The 21997-nt window shown below is 40.2% G+C and overlaps 1 protein-coding gene across 3 annotated transcripts in view; it reads right to left on the bottom strand.

The window, feature by feature from the left end:
* The window catches only part of vps54 (VPS54 subunit of GARP complex), a 99334-nt gene that overhangs the window by 15066 nt on the left and 62271 nt on the right, over positions 1-21997 (bottom strand). For all 3 annotated transcript variants that reach the window (XM_060831879.1, XM_060831880.1, XM_060831878.1), the window contains exons 14-21: positions 21482-21663; positions 16424-16536; positions 14088-14151; positions 7405-7510; positions 6513-6600; positions 3397-3518; positions 1567-1647; positions 220-327 (exon numbers count right to left, since the gene is read on the bottom strand). In XM_060831879.1, coding sequence (XP_060687862.1) covers positions 220-327; positions 1567-1647; positions 3397-3518; positions 6513-6600; positions 7405-7510; positions 14088-14151; positions 16424-16536; positions 21482-21663 — 864 coding nt within the window. The remainder of the gene's footprint in view (positions 1-219; positions 328-1566; positions 1648-3396; positions 3519-6512; positions 6601-7404; positions 7511-14087; positions 14152-16423; positions 16537-21481; positions 21664-21997) is intronic.

Below are 21997 nucleotides of genomic sequence, written 5' to 3'. Positions count from 1 at the left end.
CCATCATTAGAGAAAGTGAAATAACTATTTAAATTCTGACACCCAAAAGGAACTAATTGACCAATATAACACTTTGTAATTTAATAAAACTTGAAATAAATATTGCTTCTTCTCATCAGGAAAGAAATGAACTATTTGTTATGCTTCTATTTAATGGGCTATTTTAATGTCCAACTTTTTATTATAGAATAGAAACATTTACTGTAGAAAATGGCCAACCTGTGTTTGTTCCGCAGGTAAGACGTCGTGTATAGCTTCATGCATTTTAGCTGTTTGTTTGCAGACATTTCGGAAACAAGCAGATGGCACCGGTGCTTTCACTTCATACTGCAGGCAAAATAAAAACCAAACTTTCACTCTCAGAATAATGGCAATTTACCATGTACAAAAAATTAAAACAATCTAAATAGCTGCTTGTTAAACTCTCAGGTTTGAGAGGAAACGTTAGCCAGTGTTTCCAGCATACCAAATTTAAACAGTTCTCCCATCTACATGCAATTATTCTGTGATCCTCCAGTTTAGCAAGTTCCTTCTTCATTGTTGAAGTGTTTTTACTCTTCCTGCCAACTGATTTTTAAAAAACTTTCATTAGTCATCAGACGACATCAAAGCTCGATCCTTGGATTCAATTCCCCACGCAGTTATCCTGCATCATAGAATCTTGTGTGACACTACTCCAATCATACCAAAATAAAATAAGTTTCTCAAATATTCAGACATTGCAGAGTAAGAGAAAAACGTTACCAGCTCTCAGTCACAATCTTGACCTTGGACATGGTCCTCAGGGAAAAAAAGGGAAAATTCTTCCTAGTCTTCAGTGATTTCAAACCCCCTTCTAACAGTTCATGTAAGATCAATTCGCTGCCTTCCTGCCCGCCTGACCCACTCCAACCTCACCTCCTAAATGGAAGAATCAAGTAGTTCAAGGCAGCTCACCACCAACCACAATCTTGTCAGTGATGTCCACATTCAAAGAATAAATATTAAATTTCTCATGTTCATCCTCTTACTCCCACCCACCACTGCCACTATGTGCACTGACAGCCTGAGTTCTTTCACACTAATACAGCTCTCACATCACATCCTCTTCACCCACCTTCCATATCACCCTAACCAGCCCAAAACACCCTGTAAATCATCCCACACTTGAGAAAGAAGGAAAGCAAGCTGCAGTTACAAATTCTCACCAGCCCTAACAGCTAAGTGACTAACAGAAACTGGAGCCCCATGAAGCAGATCCGCAGATGGTCCTTTCAGCTAAAGGAGGAAAGGAATTAGAAACACGATACCTGACCAAAATGTCGGTTACTGATTCACTCCACAACGAAAGTTAACTGGAACATATCTCTATTTTTTTAATTGTATTCTTTCACAGGATGAGAGTCACTGGCTTGTCCAGAATTATTGCCCCATCCAAATCACCCTGGAGCTAGTGGTGTGGTGAACCACTCACATGAACAGCTGTAGTCCATGACTTGGCTATCATAATAGCTAATTAGAATCAAAGACAGTAGATTCTTAAACACAACAAAAATATACCCAGAAAACTAAAGCTGCTAATTTTACCTTTGACAATGTTTTGTCACAGAGGCTATCCATGATTGCAACAAGCTTTGCCAAGATCTCAGATATATGGTCATTATAATCCTTTAAAACAAGAAGTTAGCATTTATTTCATATACAATGATACCATATGCATCAAAACTAGCTACAGAGTGGCCCTAACTTTCTGCTTGGTTGAAAGAGGTTGAAACACCCAACAGTGTTTGGATTTTAGATAAACCTGAAATGGCAGAATATTAATACACTCAGGGGTCTATTAGAGCTACAGGTTTACTGTATGTATCTCAACTTAATAAAGTCAGAGAGAGAAAAGAAAGAGCATGGAAAATTAATGAGATTCCACAGTGGAAGGAAGGAAACTCGTATTTGCTCATGACAGCACGGTCAGCAGAAACTGCAGTAGCTGCTGACCTCATAAACAATTCAAACTCAGTATTAATACTATTGATCTCAAAACAGTAAATATTTCTCAACAGCTCAGAGGCAATTTACTGTTGGTGAACTAGGGGAAATACCTCGAGTGCTGTCAGAGTGTTACTCGCAGCCTCTCAAACCTTAAGAGCTCTCCCAAGTGCTTTCCTATGTCTGATGCCTATGTTTTTTACTCCCCTTAACTCTACACCAAAAAAAAACAACTTTTACATCTTTCAGCAAATAATTTTGCAAGGTTTTACAGGATTCCATTAAAAGGCAAAACCAGCTGGCAGTGAACATAATATATTATTCAATGAGAAAGGGGAAACTAATTGGACTAACGTGGGGAAAAGACACAGGATGAGGAGTCTGGCTGGAAACAATCAATATACGGAGGTCAGGATTAGTAACAGGTTCTATAGCACAATCCAAGTCCCATTGGTCATGGAATGAGCAAGGGATAGATAAATTATAATTATGGAAAGTTTCAATTCACCAACTCAAAGCTGAGTATGGCGCATTGCAAGTGAAGGGACAGTATCAGCAGCCATATATCTAATACAAAGTTGCTTTTTTGACCCAATAGATCAAGAGTTTCATGAAGAAATAACCTAGATCCAAGCCCATAAATTACCAATGGCTGCTAGCCCACAAACGATTAACGTGAACTAATCTAAGACTGTTACACATTATATAGATCATTGGAAAATCTCTCTTTCTCATGCTGTATCACCTTCACTCTGAAGACTGTCAACTGGTGCAAACATACTCCAGAATGATGCACAGAACAATAAAACTATGGCACAAGATAAATTGCTGAATTATTAGAATGAGGAACCTTAAATATATAAATTATTTTCAGTGCACAATGTGATAAAGCAATTCAAAAGTAGAATATTAAACTACTTAAGATGATAAGATTATGTAAATACAATGCATTAGCCATATCACACTTGGCGTATACAGAGAAGAACAAGTAGACTAACCACAATCTTAAGGAAAGCTTGAAATACTGGGTGTACAGACCAAAACTGAACTGGTTAATATAGGACTACATTTAACCATTAAAATAATAAACTGTATGCAAAAGTTATCTGAATAATTATTACTATTCTGTTTGACCAGAGGATAAAATTGTGAACAAGTAGAAACCAAAATTAAGATAGATTATCAGGAAGAATGTCAAAGTGGAGATTGTAATTGTCTGACAGGTAGAAATAAAAATGTCATATATATGCAAGATTACTAAATACAATTGGATCCACATGGACGGCCCAAAAAAGCCCTTCACCTTTTCCTGTGCTCTTCAGTAATCAAATCCAGGGATAAATAGCAGTAACTAATTTTCATATAACCGACTGTTTTATTTTAAGTTCATATTTAATATATTACACTTTAGATGAAGCTTCACAATCTTACCTTTGTGATGTGGTCAAAGTGCCTCAGCATATTGTATTGCTTCGGCTGGAGCCGACTTTCAAAGTGCAGCCTAATTTTGGGAATGTAGTGCACAATAAGCTGTAAACAACGAGAGGCAAGAGCTACACAGATAAAATTAAATGAAGATTATTAATGGAAATGTCTAACATTTTAATAGACATCAAGACAATTTCCATTTAATTCATTGTTGATCAGAAACAAACCACTGGATTGAACCATTCTCATGTAAGAAAAGCACAATTGCAATGCCAATGGCCTATTCCATTACCATTCAACCTTAACCACCTTTTGAGCCTATTTTTAAACACGAATGGTCTTGGTTTCACACACTAATTCTCATAATGCATTGCTCAGTCTCTCAAACTGAGAAACAAAAGGAATCTCGGATTCTCAGGCCTATTGGAAAATCTTGTTCCAAAGAACTTTCTTCACTGCCTTCATAATTTTTAAACATCTCTATGAAAACTACATCCAATGCCATCTGTTCTGACAAAAACAAGCAGGACCTGTTTTTACACATCCTGCTTTGTATTGCCTCAGAAAGCAGCACCTTAGGACACCTACATTGCAGCTTCTGTCCTGTCTTAATGTCCTTCATACGGCACTCTCGATTGTAGACACAAATCCAATTGCAATTTTACTTGGATTTTATAGCTTTACTATTACATCTCAACTTAATACTCAAGGCACTGTGCCATCAAACCCTACCCCCCAACCACAACCATTCTCACTCCCACCATTTCCTCTCTTCAAAATACTTTGTCCAGTCCCATCCCTATAATCTTCTGTGTGGTACTTTATCGTACTTAAAACCAAATCATGTGTCTGTTAATAGAGTACAATTCTCTCGGTCTCTGGTGTGCTTTAATTTTATCCAATACAATGAGGTGTAAATTTAGCCTGCCATTATCTGATGTCTCTCATTCCTTCCAGAGTTACACCACTCACATCTAATTTAAGACTGGTGTAAAGCATCACACTGTACAATTTGCAGTCGGTAGAAGTAAAACAAGTCCATTTCCCTTGTGATTTAATTAAATGCTTGCATTTGCAAAATCAGAAGAAATAGCCTTTACAGATGAAGTTTATATTGGTGCTCTGTCACAGAAGGATGACTGAATAGAGAAGGATCTATTAGTACATCTTGACCATACAGCACTTTCGTTGTTAAAGGCACACCGTATTGAAACTATTTGCTGGAGCGCTGGCCTCAACATTGGCAAATATGGCATTTGCTCAGAAATAACACTTGGAAAACAAAGGCTGCATTCAGTATGGAGGGGTTACAGGGAAGCTATACTGACAGAAAAAGTACTGGAGTACATATCTGACCTCAGCTCTTCATAGCAACACATGCTGTTCCCTTGTGTACTAACAGGACCCACAGCCAAGTCTCTGTTAGCACTGAATGACAACACACGATGGTTAGTGTTGTTCACTCGGTTCTCAAACTTCCCAACCACGAGCTATCAAAGCAAAGTCTAATGATCAGGGAATTGTGATTAGAAGGGTATCAATTATGGGCTTTCACAGAAATGAAAATAAGTTAAGGACCAAAAGACTAACCAGACTTTGAGTAATTAATTACTGGAATTGAAGAAACACTTCCTTTTGTAAATGCTGTAATCATCCCTTCACATTGAACTAAAATATTACCTGATTGACTAGAAACGAAACATTAACTATGTTATAACTACATCCTTTAAACTCTTTCAAAAGCAGTTCCCATTATTGCTTGTTGTCAAATAAGTGATTCAATGGATTGTGCACCCAATAGAAAGCAGCCAATTTTTCTGAAGATTTGTAGCTTAGGTTGAGTTAAAGTTTGCTCACTGATCTGGAAGGTTTGTTTTCAGATGTTTCTTCACCATATTGGGTAACATCATCAGTGAGCCTCTGGTGAAGCGCTTGGTGTTATGTCCCACTTGCTATTTGTGTGTCTTGGTCTCTTAACCTGAGTGATATCATTTCTGGTTCTTTTTCTCAGAGGTTGGTAAATGAGGTCCAAATCGACATGTTTATTGATGGAATTCCAGTTTGAATGCCAGGCCTCGAGGACTTCCCATATATGTCTCTGTTTAGCCTGCCCTAGGATAGATGTGTTGTCGCAGTCCTCCTTCACCTGTCTGTAAGGATACTCATGATAGTGGGCCATGGCTTTTTGTGGCTAGTTGGTGTTTGTAAATCCTGGTGGCTAGTTTTCTGCCTGTCTGTCCGATGTCGTGTTTGTTACAGTCCTTGTATGGTATTTTGTAAATGACATTCGTTCTGCTGGTTGCTTGTACAGGGTCCTTTAGGTTCATCAGTTGCTGTTTAAGTGCATTGGCAGGCTTGTGGACTACCGTGGTGCCAAGGGGTCAGTGTAGTCTGGCAGTCATTTCAAAGATATCTTTGACGTATAGTAATGTGGCTAGAGTTTCTGGGCATGTTGTGTCTGCTGATTTGGGTTTTTGTTTAGGAATTGATAGACTGTGTTTATTAGGTACCCATTCTTCTTGAATATGATGTATAGACATTTTTCTTCTGTGACTCATAGGTTCTCTGTGCTGCAGTGTGTTGTGGCCCATTTAAATAATGTCCCGATGCAGCTCTGTTTGTCGATGTTGGGATGATTGCTCCTGTAGTTATGTATCTGGTCTGTGTGTTGATTTTCTGTAGATGCTGGTCTGCAGTTCTCCACTATCACTAGTATCCTTACATAAAGACGAAGGAGGACACCACTTTGACTGCGACAACACATCTAACCTAGGACAGGCTAAACAGAATTCCGAGAGGCCTGGCATTCAAACCGGAACTCCATCAACAAACACAATCAATTAGGACCCCATTTACCAACCTCTGAGGAAAAAGAACCAAAAGTGACATCACCCACATTAAGAGACCAAGACACACAAATAGAAAGTGGGACATAACACCAGTGCTTCACCAGAGGCTCACTGATCATGTTACCTAGCATGGTGACGAAATGTCTGAAAACAAACCTTCCAGCTCAGCGATCAAATTTACAACCAGAATACAGCCAAGTTCACTGAATACATAACAAATACACAGAAAAATGAGCTAGATCAATTACTTAAGACAGACAGAAATAATACCTAGGTTTTTCGTAGTTATTGTTTTCAATCCTACCACCTGCAAGGCACCTGCTCCAAGCACAAGCTGACAGCTTCGAGAATTAAAATGCTAAAAGAAAATAAGGAAAACACTGTAAGAGCGTGTTTGTGGAAACGCTCTGAATTTACGTATTATTGCTTGGAACAACTTTCCAGATGATAATCAATGATATCTAAATTGTTAATTACCATTCAAAATAATTAATAAATGACAAAAGGAAGCTTCACTGTGAACATTGATACAGAAACAAAGAGTCTGTAAACCATAAAACAAGATCCAGCAGCTGGTACATTAAAGGTGAGAAAGGTATGGAGAAATATATTTGAGGATATTGGGGAATTGAGTTCAGCCCTCTGAGTTCAATGGGGCCCACACAGAGAACTGGCCCGTTTGTTTCTCTCTGTAAGGAAAGAGTCATCTTAAAGTGTTTCCTGATGATCTGTCTGGAACTGAACACAGGGTTAGCACTGTCAACTGGATCCACAGATACCAGCCAGGGAGCTCATTCAAGAAATGCAAAAGAACTCACATCAGTGCAACAGATGTTCAAACCAAACAGAGAAGGTTGTAAGTAGGGAGACCTTTAAATCTGTATTCAATCCATGTAGTTGCAACTGGAAGAAGCATATTGGTCATCAGCAATTACAAATTTCATTCCAATAAAAAGTAAGTATGAGTTAAAGAAAACTAAGGGATTTCCACAAAGATTCACTTTCATTCATGTCACCTTATCTCTCCACCCTTGTAGTCAGGAGCTCACGCTTGTCCAGGCTATCATTGTTTACAGGCACGCCGGCAAGCTAATCAACCATGGATAGCATCACAACTAAGATACATCATCATAATAAATAGTTTTCAATAAATAACAAATACCTTTAATAAATCTGAGAGGCGAGTAAGCATGTCAGTAGTAATGGAAGGAATGTCATCTACACACTGACAGTATTCAAATATTATTCTTATTAACAGCAAAACAGTCCTGAAAAGAGAACAGAAATAGATACTTATGAACCTATTATTTACAATATTAATTGCTTACTTGTATAAGAAGTATAACCATATATACAAGATAACGGTTGCACAATGTTGCTTCATCACCCAATGCACCAGAATCCAAGCAGATCAAATATACCACATATTTTTAAGATGAGGGGGGAAAGTTTTAAGAAGTAAATGAGGGGCAATGTTTTTTCCCCACAAAGAGTGGTTCATGTGTAGAATGAACTGCCAAATGAAGTGGTGGATGCAGATACAGTTACAACCGTTAAGAGACATTCATGTACTTATCTAAATAAGAAAGGTTTGGGCAGGATATGGGCCATGTGCAGGCAGGTGGGACTAATCTAGTTTGGGATTACAGTTGGCATGGACTGGTTGGAAAGAAGGGTTGGTTTAAACGTTGCATGACTCAATGACAAGGTGCTATGACAAGATGCTTTATGGACATTGTGAACTTTATTTATAGGTTTAAGAATATGTGTAGCTCTTAAAGTTTAAAGTAGCCCTAATCATGACCACAGCTGAAAACCCATTAATAAATTTTATAGTCTGAACAAATATTCTAATTGACATGAAGAGGTGAGTGCAATGGCCATTGCCATGGAGCAGGTACTGCAGAAGCTGAAATGTTTGAAGATGGTTAAATCACCCAGACCAGATAGATTTTATAAAAACATTCAGGGCAAAAGGGTAACTAGGGAGAGAATAGGGCTCCTCAAAGATGAGCAAGGCGGCCTTTGTGTGGAACCACAGGAGATGGGGAAGATACTAAATGAGGATTTTGATCAGTGTTTACTGTGGATAGGGACATGGAAGGTACGGAATGTGGAGAAATAGATTGTGACATCTTGAAAAATGTCCATATTACAGAGTGGTGGTGCTGGACGCCTTAAAACGCATAAAAGTGGGTAAGTCCTCAGGATCTGATCAGGGACACCCGAGAACTCTCTGGGAAGCTAGGGAAGTGATTGCTGGGCCCCTTGCTGAGATATTTGAATCATCGATCATCCCGGAAGACTGGAGGTTGGCAAACGTAGTGCAACTGTTTAAGGTCGGTAAGGAACAGTCAGGGAACTATAGACCGGTGAGCCCAACCTCGGTGGTAGGCAAGTTGTTGCAGGAAATTCTGAGGGACAGGATTTATATGTATTTGGAAAGGCAAGAACTGATTCGGGATAGTCAACATGGCTTTGTGCGTGGGAAATCATGGCTCACTAACTTGATTGAGTTTTTTTGAAGAAATAGCAAAGAGAATTGATGAGGGTAGAGTGATGGACATGATCTATATGAACATCAGTAAGGCATTCGACAAGGTTCCTCATGGTAGGCTGATTAGCAAGGTTAGATTGCATGGAATACAGGGAGTAGTCATTTGGATATAGAACTAGCTCAAAGGTAGAAGACAGAGGGTGGTGATGGAGGGTTGTGACCAGTGGAATGCTACAAGAATCAGTGCTGGGTCCACTACTTTTCAGCATTTATACAGATGATTTCGATGTGAACACAGGAAGTATGGTTAGCAAGCTTGTAAATTACACCAAAATTGGAGGTTCAGTGGACAGTGAAGGAGGTTACTCAGACTACAACGGGATTTTGATCAGATGAGCTGAGCGGCAGATGGAGTTTAATTTAGATAAGTGGAATGGCAATTCAGGGCAGGACTTATACACTTAACGGTAATGTCCTCAGGAGTGTTGCTGAACAAAGAGACCTTGGAGTGCAGGTTCACAGTTTCTTGAAAGTGGAGTCGTAGGTAGATAGAATAGTGAAGGCGGCATTGGGTATGCTTTCCTTTATTGGTCAGAGTATTGGGAATAGGAGTTGGGAGGTAATGTTGCAGCTGTATAGGACATTAATTCGGCCACTTTCGGAGTACTGTGCGCAATTATGGTCTCCCTCCTATAGGAAGGATATTGTGAAACTTAAAAGGGTTTGGAAATGATTTACAAGGATATTGCCAGGGTTGGAGGGTTTGAGCTGAACAGGTGAGGGTGAACAGGCTGGAACTATTTTCCCTGCAATGTTAGAGACTGAGGGGTGACCTTATAGAGGCTTATAAATTCTAGGGCCATGGATAGGGTAAATAGACAAGGTATTTTTCCATGGTTAGGGGAGTCCAGAACTATAGGGCATGGGTTTAAGGTGAGAGGGGAAAGATTTAAAAGGGACCTAAGGGGCAACTTTTTCACGCAGAGGGTGGTGCGTGTAAGGAATGAGCTGCCAGAGGAAGTGGTGGAGGCTGGTACATTTAAAAGGCATCTGGATGGGCATACGAATAGGAAGGGTTTAGAGGGGTACGGGTCAAGTGCTGGCAGGTGGGACTCGATGAATTTAGAATATCTGGTTGGTACCGACGAATTGGACCGAAGGGTCTGTTTCCATGCTGTACATCGCTATGACACTATGACTACACCCCAGGGTTCTGAAGGAGACAACTGAGGCATTGGTAGTGAGCTTTCAGGAATCACTGGAATTAGGGAGGATCTCAGAGCAGTGGAAAATTACTAATCTAACACCCCACTTTAAGGAGGGTAGGGGAGGCAGTTAGCATAACCTAAATCATTAATAAGATTTTAGAATTTGCTAATAAGGCTGAAATTGCAGAGTACTTGAAAATGCATGGTAAAATAGGGCTCAGGCAGCACAGCTTCCTCATAGGGAGGTCATGCCTGACAAATGTTTTAAATTCTTTGAGAAGGTAACAAGCAAGTTAGACAAAGGAGGATGTGATCTATTTGGATTTCCAGGAGGCCTTTGACAAGATGCCACACAGGAGGCTGCTCAATAAGCTAAGATACTGACAGGAAGAGAGGACTGGCTGAAGGCAGAGTGTGGGGATAAAGGGATCTTTTTCAGGATGGCAGCTGGTGTCTAATGGAGTTCCAGAGGTCCATGTTGGGACCACAACTAATTCACGATATAAATTAATGAAGTGGACGAAGGAATTGAGGACATTGTTGCAGATGACATGATGATAAGGTAGAGGGACAAGTAATGCTGAAGAAGAGGGGAGGCTGCGGATGGACTTGGGAGAATTTCGGAAAGTGGGCAAAAAAGTGGCAGATGGAATACAATGTGGCTAAGATGATCATTTGCATGTGACAAAGCGACCACAGGACACTTATATCACGTTGCTCACTATGAGCAAAATACAGATAGAACAAATTCAATTCAAAGAAACATTTCTAAATACAAAGACACTGATCCTGCTGCATCAGAAACGATAAGCTGCTGTGGCTCTTGGCAAAGATCCATGTTAAAGATTTCTAGACGAATGGTCAGAAGGATCATTTTGCATTTATAAAAGTTCTGATGGAAATGGTCAAGGCTAGGTTATAAATGAAGGAAGAGCCTTCATTTTATCAAAGGGATTCCATGAAAGTCCAGGTTCCAGAGGCTGAACTATAAATAATTGTTTTGTAATACAGAACTTGTGTTTAGTAAAGAAAAGGACACATTTTGTTGAAGCTTTCTGTTTTCCACTCATCAGGATTATTCACAAGAACACTAACTCGAGAGGAAGCTCAACACTTGTATGCATGAGAGCAGAGTACTGATTGTTTGGCAAGTGGTGGCTCTGGTAGGTCGGGTATTGTCATGGAGAATGCATCCTGGGTTTGTAAACAGGGTTTGTTTTCAATGGAACGCATGAGGTCGAGGGGCAACTTAACAGAAGTTCATAAGATTGTGATAGAGTGGAAAGCATGAGGCTATTTACCAGGTTGGAGGGGTCAATTATTCAGGGACACAGATTCAAGATGCAAGGTGGGAAGTTTAAAAGAGATACGCAAAGCAAGTTCTTCACACAAAGGGTGGTGAGTGCCTGGAACACACTGCCAGAGGAGGTGATAGAAGCAGACACAGTAATAGCATTCAACAAGCACCTGGACAAATACATAAATAGAAAGGGAATAGAGGAATACGGAGCCTGTAAGTGAAGACAGGTTTAGCAGGGAAAGGCAAAATGCATCAGTGCAGGCTTGGAGGGCCAAAGGACCTGTTCTGTGCTGTACTGTTCTTCGTTCTTTTAATGCTCACTAACATTTAATTCCCAGGCTTTGATTACACCTTAAAATAGTTTGACTATGATTGGTCAGGGCATTGTCATGAGAGATGAGCCAACAAATGGCTCAGCTTTTTTTTCCACATGTTTTTTCTGTCTGCATATCCTGGAAACTCCCTGCATTATTAACAGGACCTTGTCCTTTGCAGACAGAAATAACACATTCTCACACTGTGCCTGCTTCAACTCAACAAAATAGGTGACACCCATGTGCTGACTTGACAAAACATGTCTTTGTTCAGTCATACACAGTTTAAAGTATGGCACAGTATCACATTTATATTTCCAACATACATGTTTTAAAAAGGATAACATTTTCAGTTTTCCGTACCTGTGCTGACACCAAAGCAATTCCATTTGCTCATGTCTATTCAGCACACTCATGCACTTGGAGACGTGAAGGTACTGCTGTCTCAGCACCTCAATATACACGACACTGCCTACTCTGAAACCCTGCAGTATCTCTCCTCCATCAGTTCACTTAAATCCCTCATTTCAGCGCTAATTAGCTGGCTAGGTGATCTACACTCAGCTTGCTGACTGATCCTTGCTCTGTCCTCACTTTGGACAGCACAAACAACTCTGGGTAAAATTGGAAGGGTGTTCAATGACAAATTGCTGGAGAAACTTTCCCTTCATAAATGATCAATTTTTGGTGCAATGATGTTTAGTGGTCAATGGCCACCTGTTTAAAATCATCTAATTCCTCAAAAATGGACATAGTTTTCATGATATGTGGACATTTGCACTAAGTTATTGCATGATGCAGTAGTATACTGATTTTTAGTATGAATTATTTACTTTGTTAGATGTATATCGATATTAGCTGAAAATGTGTTGCTAGAAAAGCGCAGGAGGTCAGGCAGCATTCAAGGAGCAGGAGATTCGACGTTTCGGGCATAAGCCTTTCTTTAGGAATCTTATGCCCGAAACGTCGACTCTCCTGCTCCTTGGATGCTGCCTGACCTGCTGCGCTTTTCCAGCAACACATTTTCAGCTCTGATCTCCAGCATCTGCAGACCTCACTTTCTCCTCATATATCGATGTTATTCTTACTAAAATATCTTTACTAATTTGTCTGTGGATTATTACAAAAATATATCCTGTCAATCATGAAGTGGATCTTGGAGAAACTGAGAAACTGTTTTGACAAGTATTTTGTGATGGATGGTGAAGTGTGCTATGAAAGCAGCACCTTCAGCCTGACTCCAGTAGGGACAACGATCATTCCACTTCTGGAGAGTCATACTAGACTTGAAACATTAACTCAGCTTTCTCTCCACAGATGCTGCCAGATCTGCCGAGTTTCTCCATCATTTCCTGTTTTTATTTAAATTAAAAAATGTATTTTAGGGCAGTTTTTAAAACTGTTTTTTCCACCATAAAATTTCAAAACAGCTCCATGTCAAACAGATTGACTTGTGTAAGATCTGCTTAGGAGTCTATATGCAGGATCTCTGACCTCAGGGTTAATGATGGGTCTGACAGGGTACAAGTCAACATGTTAACAGAATGTTCTATTGTTTTATACGAAAGTTCCAAATCTGTTTGACATTGTGACCTGATTTGATGGGACCCCATGCCTAAAGGGGCATGGGAAAGAATTGGATGTAGGTGGGATTAGAGAGTAAGACAAGTGTGACATTGGTGATGGTACAGGTGAAGGCACGAAGGACAAGAGTAACAGGGGGGACTGGTAGCTGTTCAATCAGCAGGGCATTTTAAATAAAAAGTCATCTTGCGTTTTCCACTGGAGTTTTGTGAACATGCAAACTTCCAGGATTGGGCAGAGGGGCAATGGCCATTAATTGAAAACCAAGAATTTAAAGAAACCTCACCACCAACATTGCGGAAGTGACCCATCTTCTAGGTCATGATCACCAGGAAGCAAAGCTTTTTTTAAACACTATTCTGCCTTTCCTGTGGCTCATTAACTCTGTATATTCCCTAACTCTCAAATAAACCTGATCATATCAGTGTTTTCAGAGAGGGCTATTAAGCATCACAAAACAGTGAAAAGGCAGGAAACAACCAGAGCTTCATAAAATAAACCCGAGCCACTGAGACAGCAGAGTTTCACGCCCACAACACAAATAATGACTATGAACTTTATGAAACCTGTTAATCTGATGGAAGAATGAACAGGGGGGTGGAGGGGAACCCACACAACAATGAATTGTATCTATCCAACAACAGCCCACAGTATAATGAATGCCTATTTCCCATCTACAGCCCATGATAATGAATGACCTTTACCCAATTACAGTCCTCAGTATAAATGACACATTTATCCGGGTAGGTGCCATTCATTGTAGTGAGGACTGAAACTGAGTTAAGTGCCATTCATTATACTGAGGACTGTAATTGGGTAATAATTGGCATTTACCCAATTACAGTCCTCAATGTAATCAATTGCACTTACCCAGCTACAGTTTATACTACAAAAACTGGCATTTACCCAATTATTGTTCACACTACAGTGAATGGCACTTACCCAACTACAGCATATTTCTGCCCATCAACAAACAGAAAATCAGCCGGTTTTCTTTCTTGTGGAACTGAAGAGTAAACAAGTTGTTATTCATATGATGAAATAGTAATTTCTGCAACATTTTCAACTTTCAAAGTTGTCTATACCTAAATGATATTTTGATAAATACTGACTGAGCAAAACTGCTTTATAACTCAAACTACCGATTTTGGAAAGAGACACAGTGGAAGCTTTTTGTTTGGCTCTCTTCAAGACTGGAACATGAAATGCAGCACCAATTTCAACAGCATGAGAAACATGTTTTGATTTGGTTGCATTACGGTTCTCAGAGTGATGTATCAGGAAACATTAACTGGTAGTTTTTGCTGGTTGGCTCTGGCAGGCAGGAAGACTCTGGCAATATTCATACACACTTGCTCGATGAGAAAATCTGTCATGTATGGATATATTGTTGGGTGTACAGCCTCCATTCCTGGCATTACACTGGAACTGAAACTCACTTACTACGTTGCTCATTTGCGTAGTTGGCAAAACCTATTTCTGGCTTGACGGTAGCAGGTGGTTAGTCAAAATATTGTGTGCATGTTCACTGCAAAGTCACAGTGTGAGACAGCTAGCTTCGCCTACTGATCAAATATTTGAGACACCTTCTGTTCTACTGTGTTGAGTTAAGACTCAGCACTTCCAGCAGCAGAAGTCGCAGCCTCAGCCTGTCATTCCCTTTTTTTGTGATACAGAGATAGCAAGTCAAACCAAAAGGGTCTCACCAGCACTGGACTCACAACACAGTGAAATTAAAAGTAAATGGCCCTCAAAATTTGCCAATTGTTCCCAACTAATCTTTACAAATAACAGATCTTGGATAATAAGTTTATAACTGAAGAAAAATTAACAATTTATTCTGAATAATGTAACTTTAGAAGAACACAGACAAACAAGCTAATTTAATTAATATCTGCAATCTAAAGCCCAGTCTTTTTCAATCATAACCCCTACTCAGTTAAGAAATAAATCAAAAAATAAACAAAATCATAATTTTCCAGTTTAATAAACCATTTCAAATTATGGATACCAGGCCTTCATGAAATCCTTGGACAACAGTTATTCCACAGGCAACAATACAATTCTTAACATATACTCATAATAGAATTTTTGCCTGAGTTCCAAATAACAGCAGTTTCAGCAGACACCCGGAAATATGCAACCATTTCCTACAGAAGGAGACTCTCTTATTTCTCAGAACATTCAACGGTTCAATAAAGAACAACCTCGATTATCCGTATGAGACATGCAGGGAGTATTTTGTTCAGATAATTGATTGTTCGGATAACGGATAACGTGCTTACTGGACCTTGAGATCTTGTTCAGATAATCTGAAATTCAGATACTTGATGCCCGGATAACCAAGTTGTTCTGTAATGTGACAGAAAACTAGAGAGAGCCAAATATAACAGCAGTATCTGGAGCTTCTGAAAATCGCTCTCTTGCCAAACCCAAGTCAGAACTATTCTCTTTCTCCTTTCACTAAACAGTCTCTGTGATTGGTTGGCCAGCACCTGTTCTCCCTCAATTGACCAATTCAACATCCAATTAGTTGTCAGCCCTGAACATTGCAACAGCTTGGTGCTGATTCATCTCCAGTGTCCTCAAAACATTAAGTTGCATTACCTTCCAGGTCAGTTCCCAATATCTGTTTTTATTCTCTTTTAAAACAAGCTGCTGTTCAAAGTTCACTTCAACCTCAACTCTCAGTTCCAAACCAAAAAAAAGAGAGAAATAGTGAGTGTGTACACTTTTACAATGAAATGAAATCAGGCTAGGAGAGATAGATGTTTTTTCTTTCTTGTAGGTGGCTCAGTCTAGTATAGTTTTCAGACATTTGAATATTTTCACATGCTGAATAACAAGACATTCAATATTTAAACCACTTAAAATTTTACAATTATACAGAAATATATTTAGCTGTTTGGTAGCACAAAATGTGAGAAGCTCTGAAAGGTCAATGTCTGACCAATAAGAGACAACCTGTCTGTTTGAAATCCAACAAAACCTAGCAGTCAACAGTCAATCATCATCAACTACTGCATTCCCCAGGGCAACCCTCTTCCTTATTCTTTTTCGCAGAGTCCAACTGCTAACCAATGAGTACCCTATACTCAAACAGTGTAAATACTCATTTCCCCCTTATTGGTATTTCTTGCGAACTGTCCTGATGAGTCCAAGGTGAAAGCTCAAACAATGTTTTTTCAGCAATCTATTCCTTTCCATATTTAGAAGTTAAGACATTTCCTCCAACAAGAAGTTGATTCTTTTTAACCAATAATCTACAAAGCACTGACCTGTTGCTTTTTTCTCTGGTAAAGCAATCACTCCATCCTCAATGGAATTGACCAAGTCCTGAAACTCAGCTGGAACTTCAGCCTGTTTCCATCGCTCATTATCCAACAGAAGACTACAACACATCAAGAAATTATTGATCAGAAACCCATACAGTAGGATTTTCATAATTACACATGTAACTAACTACTTTATAAAAATCTGACCTTTATGGAATTGCTCCACTTTGATATAATTTGACATACTAAAGAGAGACCAGTTCAATCAGGATTAGAGGTAAAGGAACAAACAGTTGAGTTAGAAACTATCCATAGGAAGTGAGCCTATGTTGCTCATTTGTGTGTTTCACAGCTGAATAAAGAAAATAGAAAGCTGCAGGAATTGGTAAAAAACGCTAACCTAATGGAAGGCGTTGTACCTTATACCAGGAAAAGGCTATGGGTAGATATGACACTGAGACTGCTAAAAGTATATTTTGATATTGAAACTGATAGTGAAATGACTTCTCTGGTATAGTAGAAAAAAACATGCCCAATAGAAATCTGTGAACAGACAGCAGCTAAGATCGTTATCTTGAGAATGATTTTAATAGTGCTTCCTCCACTGTTTAATCTCTGTGTAGTGAGACACAGCCAGTGTGTAATGTCACCCATGATCCAGAAGGGGTGGACAAAGGAATAGGACCCTCAGGCACAGTTAGAGACAAGAACAACAAGTCTCTTCCCCCAGTGAAGTTAAAGAAATCCTCTGAAAATTGGATTGTATTCACAGAGAATTACCATGGCAGTTACAAGGACAGCATCCCTTACAATCGACCAGGGTCAGTACTCAAACAAGGATAATCTGAAAACTTTGTTGCTTCAAAACTTTCAAACTACTGAAAGCTTTAAAAATATTTTTTTTCTTAAGCTGGTACAGAAAAGATCTGTAAAAAAAATGGTTTAGTCATTTATATAAATGATTTAGATGTGGATATAAGAGGTATGGTTAGATTAGATTAGATTCCCTACAGCGTGGAAACAGCCCATTGGCCCAACAGGTCCACAACGCTCCTTCGAGGTAACCCACCCAGACCCATTTCCTGACATTTACCACTGACTAATGCACTTAACACGATGGACAATTTAGCTTGGCTAATTCACCTAACTTGCACATCTTTGGACTGTGGGAAGAAACCCACGCAGATACGGGAAGAATGTGCAAACTCCACACAGACAATTGCTCAAGGCGGGAATCGAACCACGGTCCTTAGCACTGTGAGGCAGCAGTGCTAACCACTGAGCCACCGTGCTGCCCTTTTGCAGATGACATCAAAATTGGTGGTGTAGCGGCAACAAAGACGGTTATCTCAGATTACAACAGGATCTTGATCAGATGTGCTAATGGGCCAAGGAGTGGCAGGTGGAGTTTAATTTAGATAAACGTGAGGTGCTGCATGCTGAAAAGGCAAATCAGGACAGGACTTATACATTTAATAGTAATCCTAGAGAGTGTTGCTGAACAAAGAGACCTTGGAGTGCAGGTTCATAGCTCCTTGAAAGTGGGCTCTCGGGTAGATAGGATAGTGAAGAAGGCATTTGGTATGTTTGCCTTTACTGGTCAGTGCATTGAGTATAGGAGTTGGAGGTCATGTTGTGGCTGAACAGAACATTGGTTAAGCCACTTTTGGAATACTGCGTGCAGTTCTGGCCTCCCTGCTATAGAAAGGATATTGTGAAACTTGAAAGGGCTCAGATTTACAAGGATGTTGCCAGGGTGGAGGATTTGAGCTACAATGAGTGTCTGGGAATGTTTTCCCTGGCTGAGGGGTGACCTTATAGAGGTTTATAGAGTAGTGAGGGGCATGGATAGGGTGAATAGTCAAGGTCTTTTCCCAAGGATAAGGGAGTTCAAAACGAGAGGGCATAGGTTTAAGGTGAGAGGGGAATATATAAAAGGGATCGAAGGGGAAACATTTTCATGCAACGGGTGGTGAGAATATGGAATGAGCTGCCAGAGGAAGTGGTGGAGGCTAGTACAATTATAACATTTAAAAGGCAACTGGATGGGTATATGAAAAGGATGCATTGTACAGGTCTATGACTCTACATTAACTGGAGTTTAGAAGAATTGGGGAGGGTCTCATAGAAACCCAAAAAATTCTGATAGGAGCAGACACAATAAAGACAAGGAGGATGTTCCCAATGATGGGGAGACAAGATCCAGGGGTGGGATAGGCAATTTAGGACTGAGGTGAAGAGGAATCTCTTAACCCAGACAGTAGGGAGCATCTGGAATTCTCTGCCATGGAAAGCAGTTGAGACCAAAACACTAAATGTTTTCAAGAAGAACTTAGACTTAGTTCTGAGGGCCAAAGGGATCAAAGGCTATGGGGAGAAAGCAGGAACAAGGTACTGAGTTAGACAATCAACCAAGATCATACTGAATGGTGGGGCAGTCTCAAACGGCTGAATGGCCTATACTTGCTCCTACTTTTTATAATTCACTACCTTTGCACAAAATGGCTGGACTGTTCCTGGAAGAGGGTAACCTTTTTTTATGCAGAGGGTGGTGCATGTATGGAACAAGCTTCCAGAGGTGGAGATGGAGGTGAGTACAATTACAAGTATTCCCTGCTTTTCGAAAGTTTGCTTTATGCCACGTACATTAGTACCTGTTTTCACTAACCAAAAGAATCCAAACATGATGTTCGATTTTACAAAAAATGGCAAAATTTTTCCCATATAAATTAATACTTGTTCATTTTATGCCATTTCAGCTTACAAAAGGTTTCACAGGAACGCTCTACTTTCGGATACATTTAAGAGGCCTATGAATAGGTATTTGAATAGGAATGGTTTAGAGGGATATGGGCCAAGTGCTGGCAAATGGGACTTGGTCGGATTGGGATGTCTGGTCGATGCGGAGGAATTGGACCGAAGGTTGGGTGAAATTGCAGCATGGATTGGTACGTGGGATTTCAATGTTGTAGCCATTTCAGAGACATGGGTAGAGCAGGGACAAGAATTGTTATTGTAGCTTCTGGGATTTAGATGTTTCAATAAGAACAGAGAAAATGGTAAAAGGAGGAGTAGTGTGGCACTGTTATTCAAGGATAGCATTACGGTTGCAGAAACGACATTTAAAGACTTGTCTATTGAGGTAGTGTGGGCTGAGATTAGAAACAGGAAACGAGAGGTCATCCTGTTGGGCATTTTCTATAGGCCTCCAAATAGTTCAACTTTCCTAATATTGACTGGAAATACTATAGTGTGAGTAATTTAGATGGGTCAGTTTTTGTCCAATGTATGCAAGAGGGCTTCCTGACACAGTATGTAGATAAACCAACAAGGGGAGAGGCCACATTAGATTTGGTACTGGGTAATGAACCTGGCCAGGTGTTAGATTTGAAGGTAGGTGAGCACTTTGGTGATAGTGACCACAATTCGGTTAGGTTTACTTTAGTGATGGAAAGGGATAGTATATACCGCAAGACAGGAGTTATAGCTGGTAGAAAGGCAACTATAATGCAATTAGGCATGATTTAGCATTTTAGGGAGTTTTGAGAAGGATGAGGTTCTGGATGTAGGTTTGCTCGCTGAGCTGGAAGGTTCGTTTTCAGACGTTTCATCACCCTTCAATCAATAATACCCTTATTGACATAAAATTCACTAAAGAGGAGGAAAACAACAACAAATTGCCATTCCTAGATGGCAAACAGCCAATAGGCAACTTCAAACCAGCGTCTACAGGAAAACATTACACACGAACCAAATATTGAACTACAGAAGCAATCATCCCAAGATCCACAAGCGAAAGTACATCAGAACATTAGTTCAACTAGCCACCACACACTGCAGCACAGAGGAACTATGCAGAGCAGAGGAAAATCACCTATACCGTGTATTCAAAATGAATGGGTACCCAATGAACACAGTCCGCTGATTTCTCAGCAACAAACCCAAACAAGCAGACAAAACCCATCCAGAAAGCCTAGCCACTCTCTCCTACAGCAAAGACATCTCGGTAATGACTGCCAGACTACTCCGACCCCTTGGCATCATGGCAGCCCACAAACTCACCAACACACTAAAACAGCAGCTAATGAACTTGAAAGATCCTACACAGACAACAAGCAAAACTAATGTCATTTACAAGATACCGTGCAAGGACTGTCACAAACACTACATTGGACAAACAGGCAGAAAACTAGCCACCAGGATACATGAACATCAACTAGCCACAAAACAACATGACCCTCTCTCACTAGTATCCTTACATACAGATAAGGAAGGACACCACTTTGACTGGGACAACACATCCATCCTAGGACAAACCAAACAGAGACATGCACAAGAATTCCTAGAGGTATGGCTTTCCAACCGGAACTCTATCAACAAACACATTGAGTTGGACCCCATCTACCACCCTCTGAGAAAAATGGAACAGGAAATGACATCACCAACACAAAGAAACCAAAACATATAAGTAAAAAGCAGGAATCATGTACACTGCTTTGCCTGAGGCCCACTGAAGATGTTACCTAGTAGGGTAATGAAATGTCTGGAAATGAACCTCCTAGCTCAGCGAGCAAACCTACATCCAGAAGATTTAGGATGCATTGGATTGGGAAGGAAACTGCAGGGGATGGGCACAATTGAAATGTGGAGCTTTTTCAAGGACCAGCTACTGCGGGTCCTTGATAAGTACGTACCGGTCAGGCAGGAAAGAAGTTGTTGAGCGTGGGAGTCACGGTTTACGAAGGAAGTTGAATCTCTTGTCAAGTGGGAGGCGGCGGCTTATGTTAGGAGGAGATGTGAAGGCTCAGCTAGGGCGCTTCAGAGTTACAAGTTAGCCAGGAAAGACCTAAAGAGACAGCTAAAAAGATTCAGGAGGGGACATGAGAAGTCATTGGCAGATTGGATCAAGGAAAACCTGAAGGCTTTCTACAGGTATATCAGGAATAAAAGAATGCTCAGTCCTTTTCAGTCTGGGTCGACCTTAACTTTCCTCTGATTTGAAATCAGTTTTGTCACTATAGTGACCAGCTCAGACTGCTTTCCCATCCCACCATGGTTTACCCAAGTTTTGTCTTCCGCTCTTCATGGAACCTGTTGACGAATTTATTGGCCTGGCTTTGCAGGGCTCCCCGGAGGGACATGCTGCGCCTGCTGCATATCCTTTCTGTTTCCTGGACAAATGTTTCCACTGTTCGTGACAGTGCCACAAACTCGGAGGAGTTCAGCTTTTCCAGAAAACCATCCTGAAAAGAAGAAACAGTAAAAAGAAACCATGAAGACAAATGAATGCAACAAAGCACATTACCGTATAACTAATGCAAATATTTATCTATTTGCCCTTCTTGAATTCCTTCCATTCAACTACCTTGGTTCCGAGCACTGTCTTATCCTTATATATTATTTAACCTCGTGCAGTGGACAGAGCAACACTGCACGCTAGCACAATGTCCTCACAGCGGCTGTGTTTGAACCCATCCCAGGTTTTCCAAGCTGAGGAAAAAGGCACCAACAAGGCTGAAAAGATCAGTGAGGACAGGATGATAACTAATGAATGAAGACTGAAGATGGTCCCAATGA

The sequence above is a fragment of the Hemiscyllium ocellatum genome, chromosome 10, assembly GCF_020745735.1.
Source record: "Hemiscyllium ocellatum isolate sHemOce1 chromosome 10, sHemOce1.pat.X.cur, whole genome shotgun sequence".
Taxonomy (NCBI): domain Eukaryota; kingdom Metazoa; phylum Chordata; class Chondrichthyes; order Orectolobiformes; family Hemiscylliidae; genus Hemiscyllium; species Hemiscyllium ocellatum.
The sequence above is the reverse complement of the archived record's forward strand: the minus strand, read 5'-3'. Positions and strand labels throughout refer to the sequence as shown.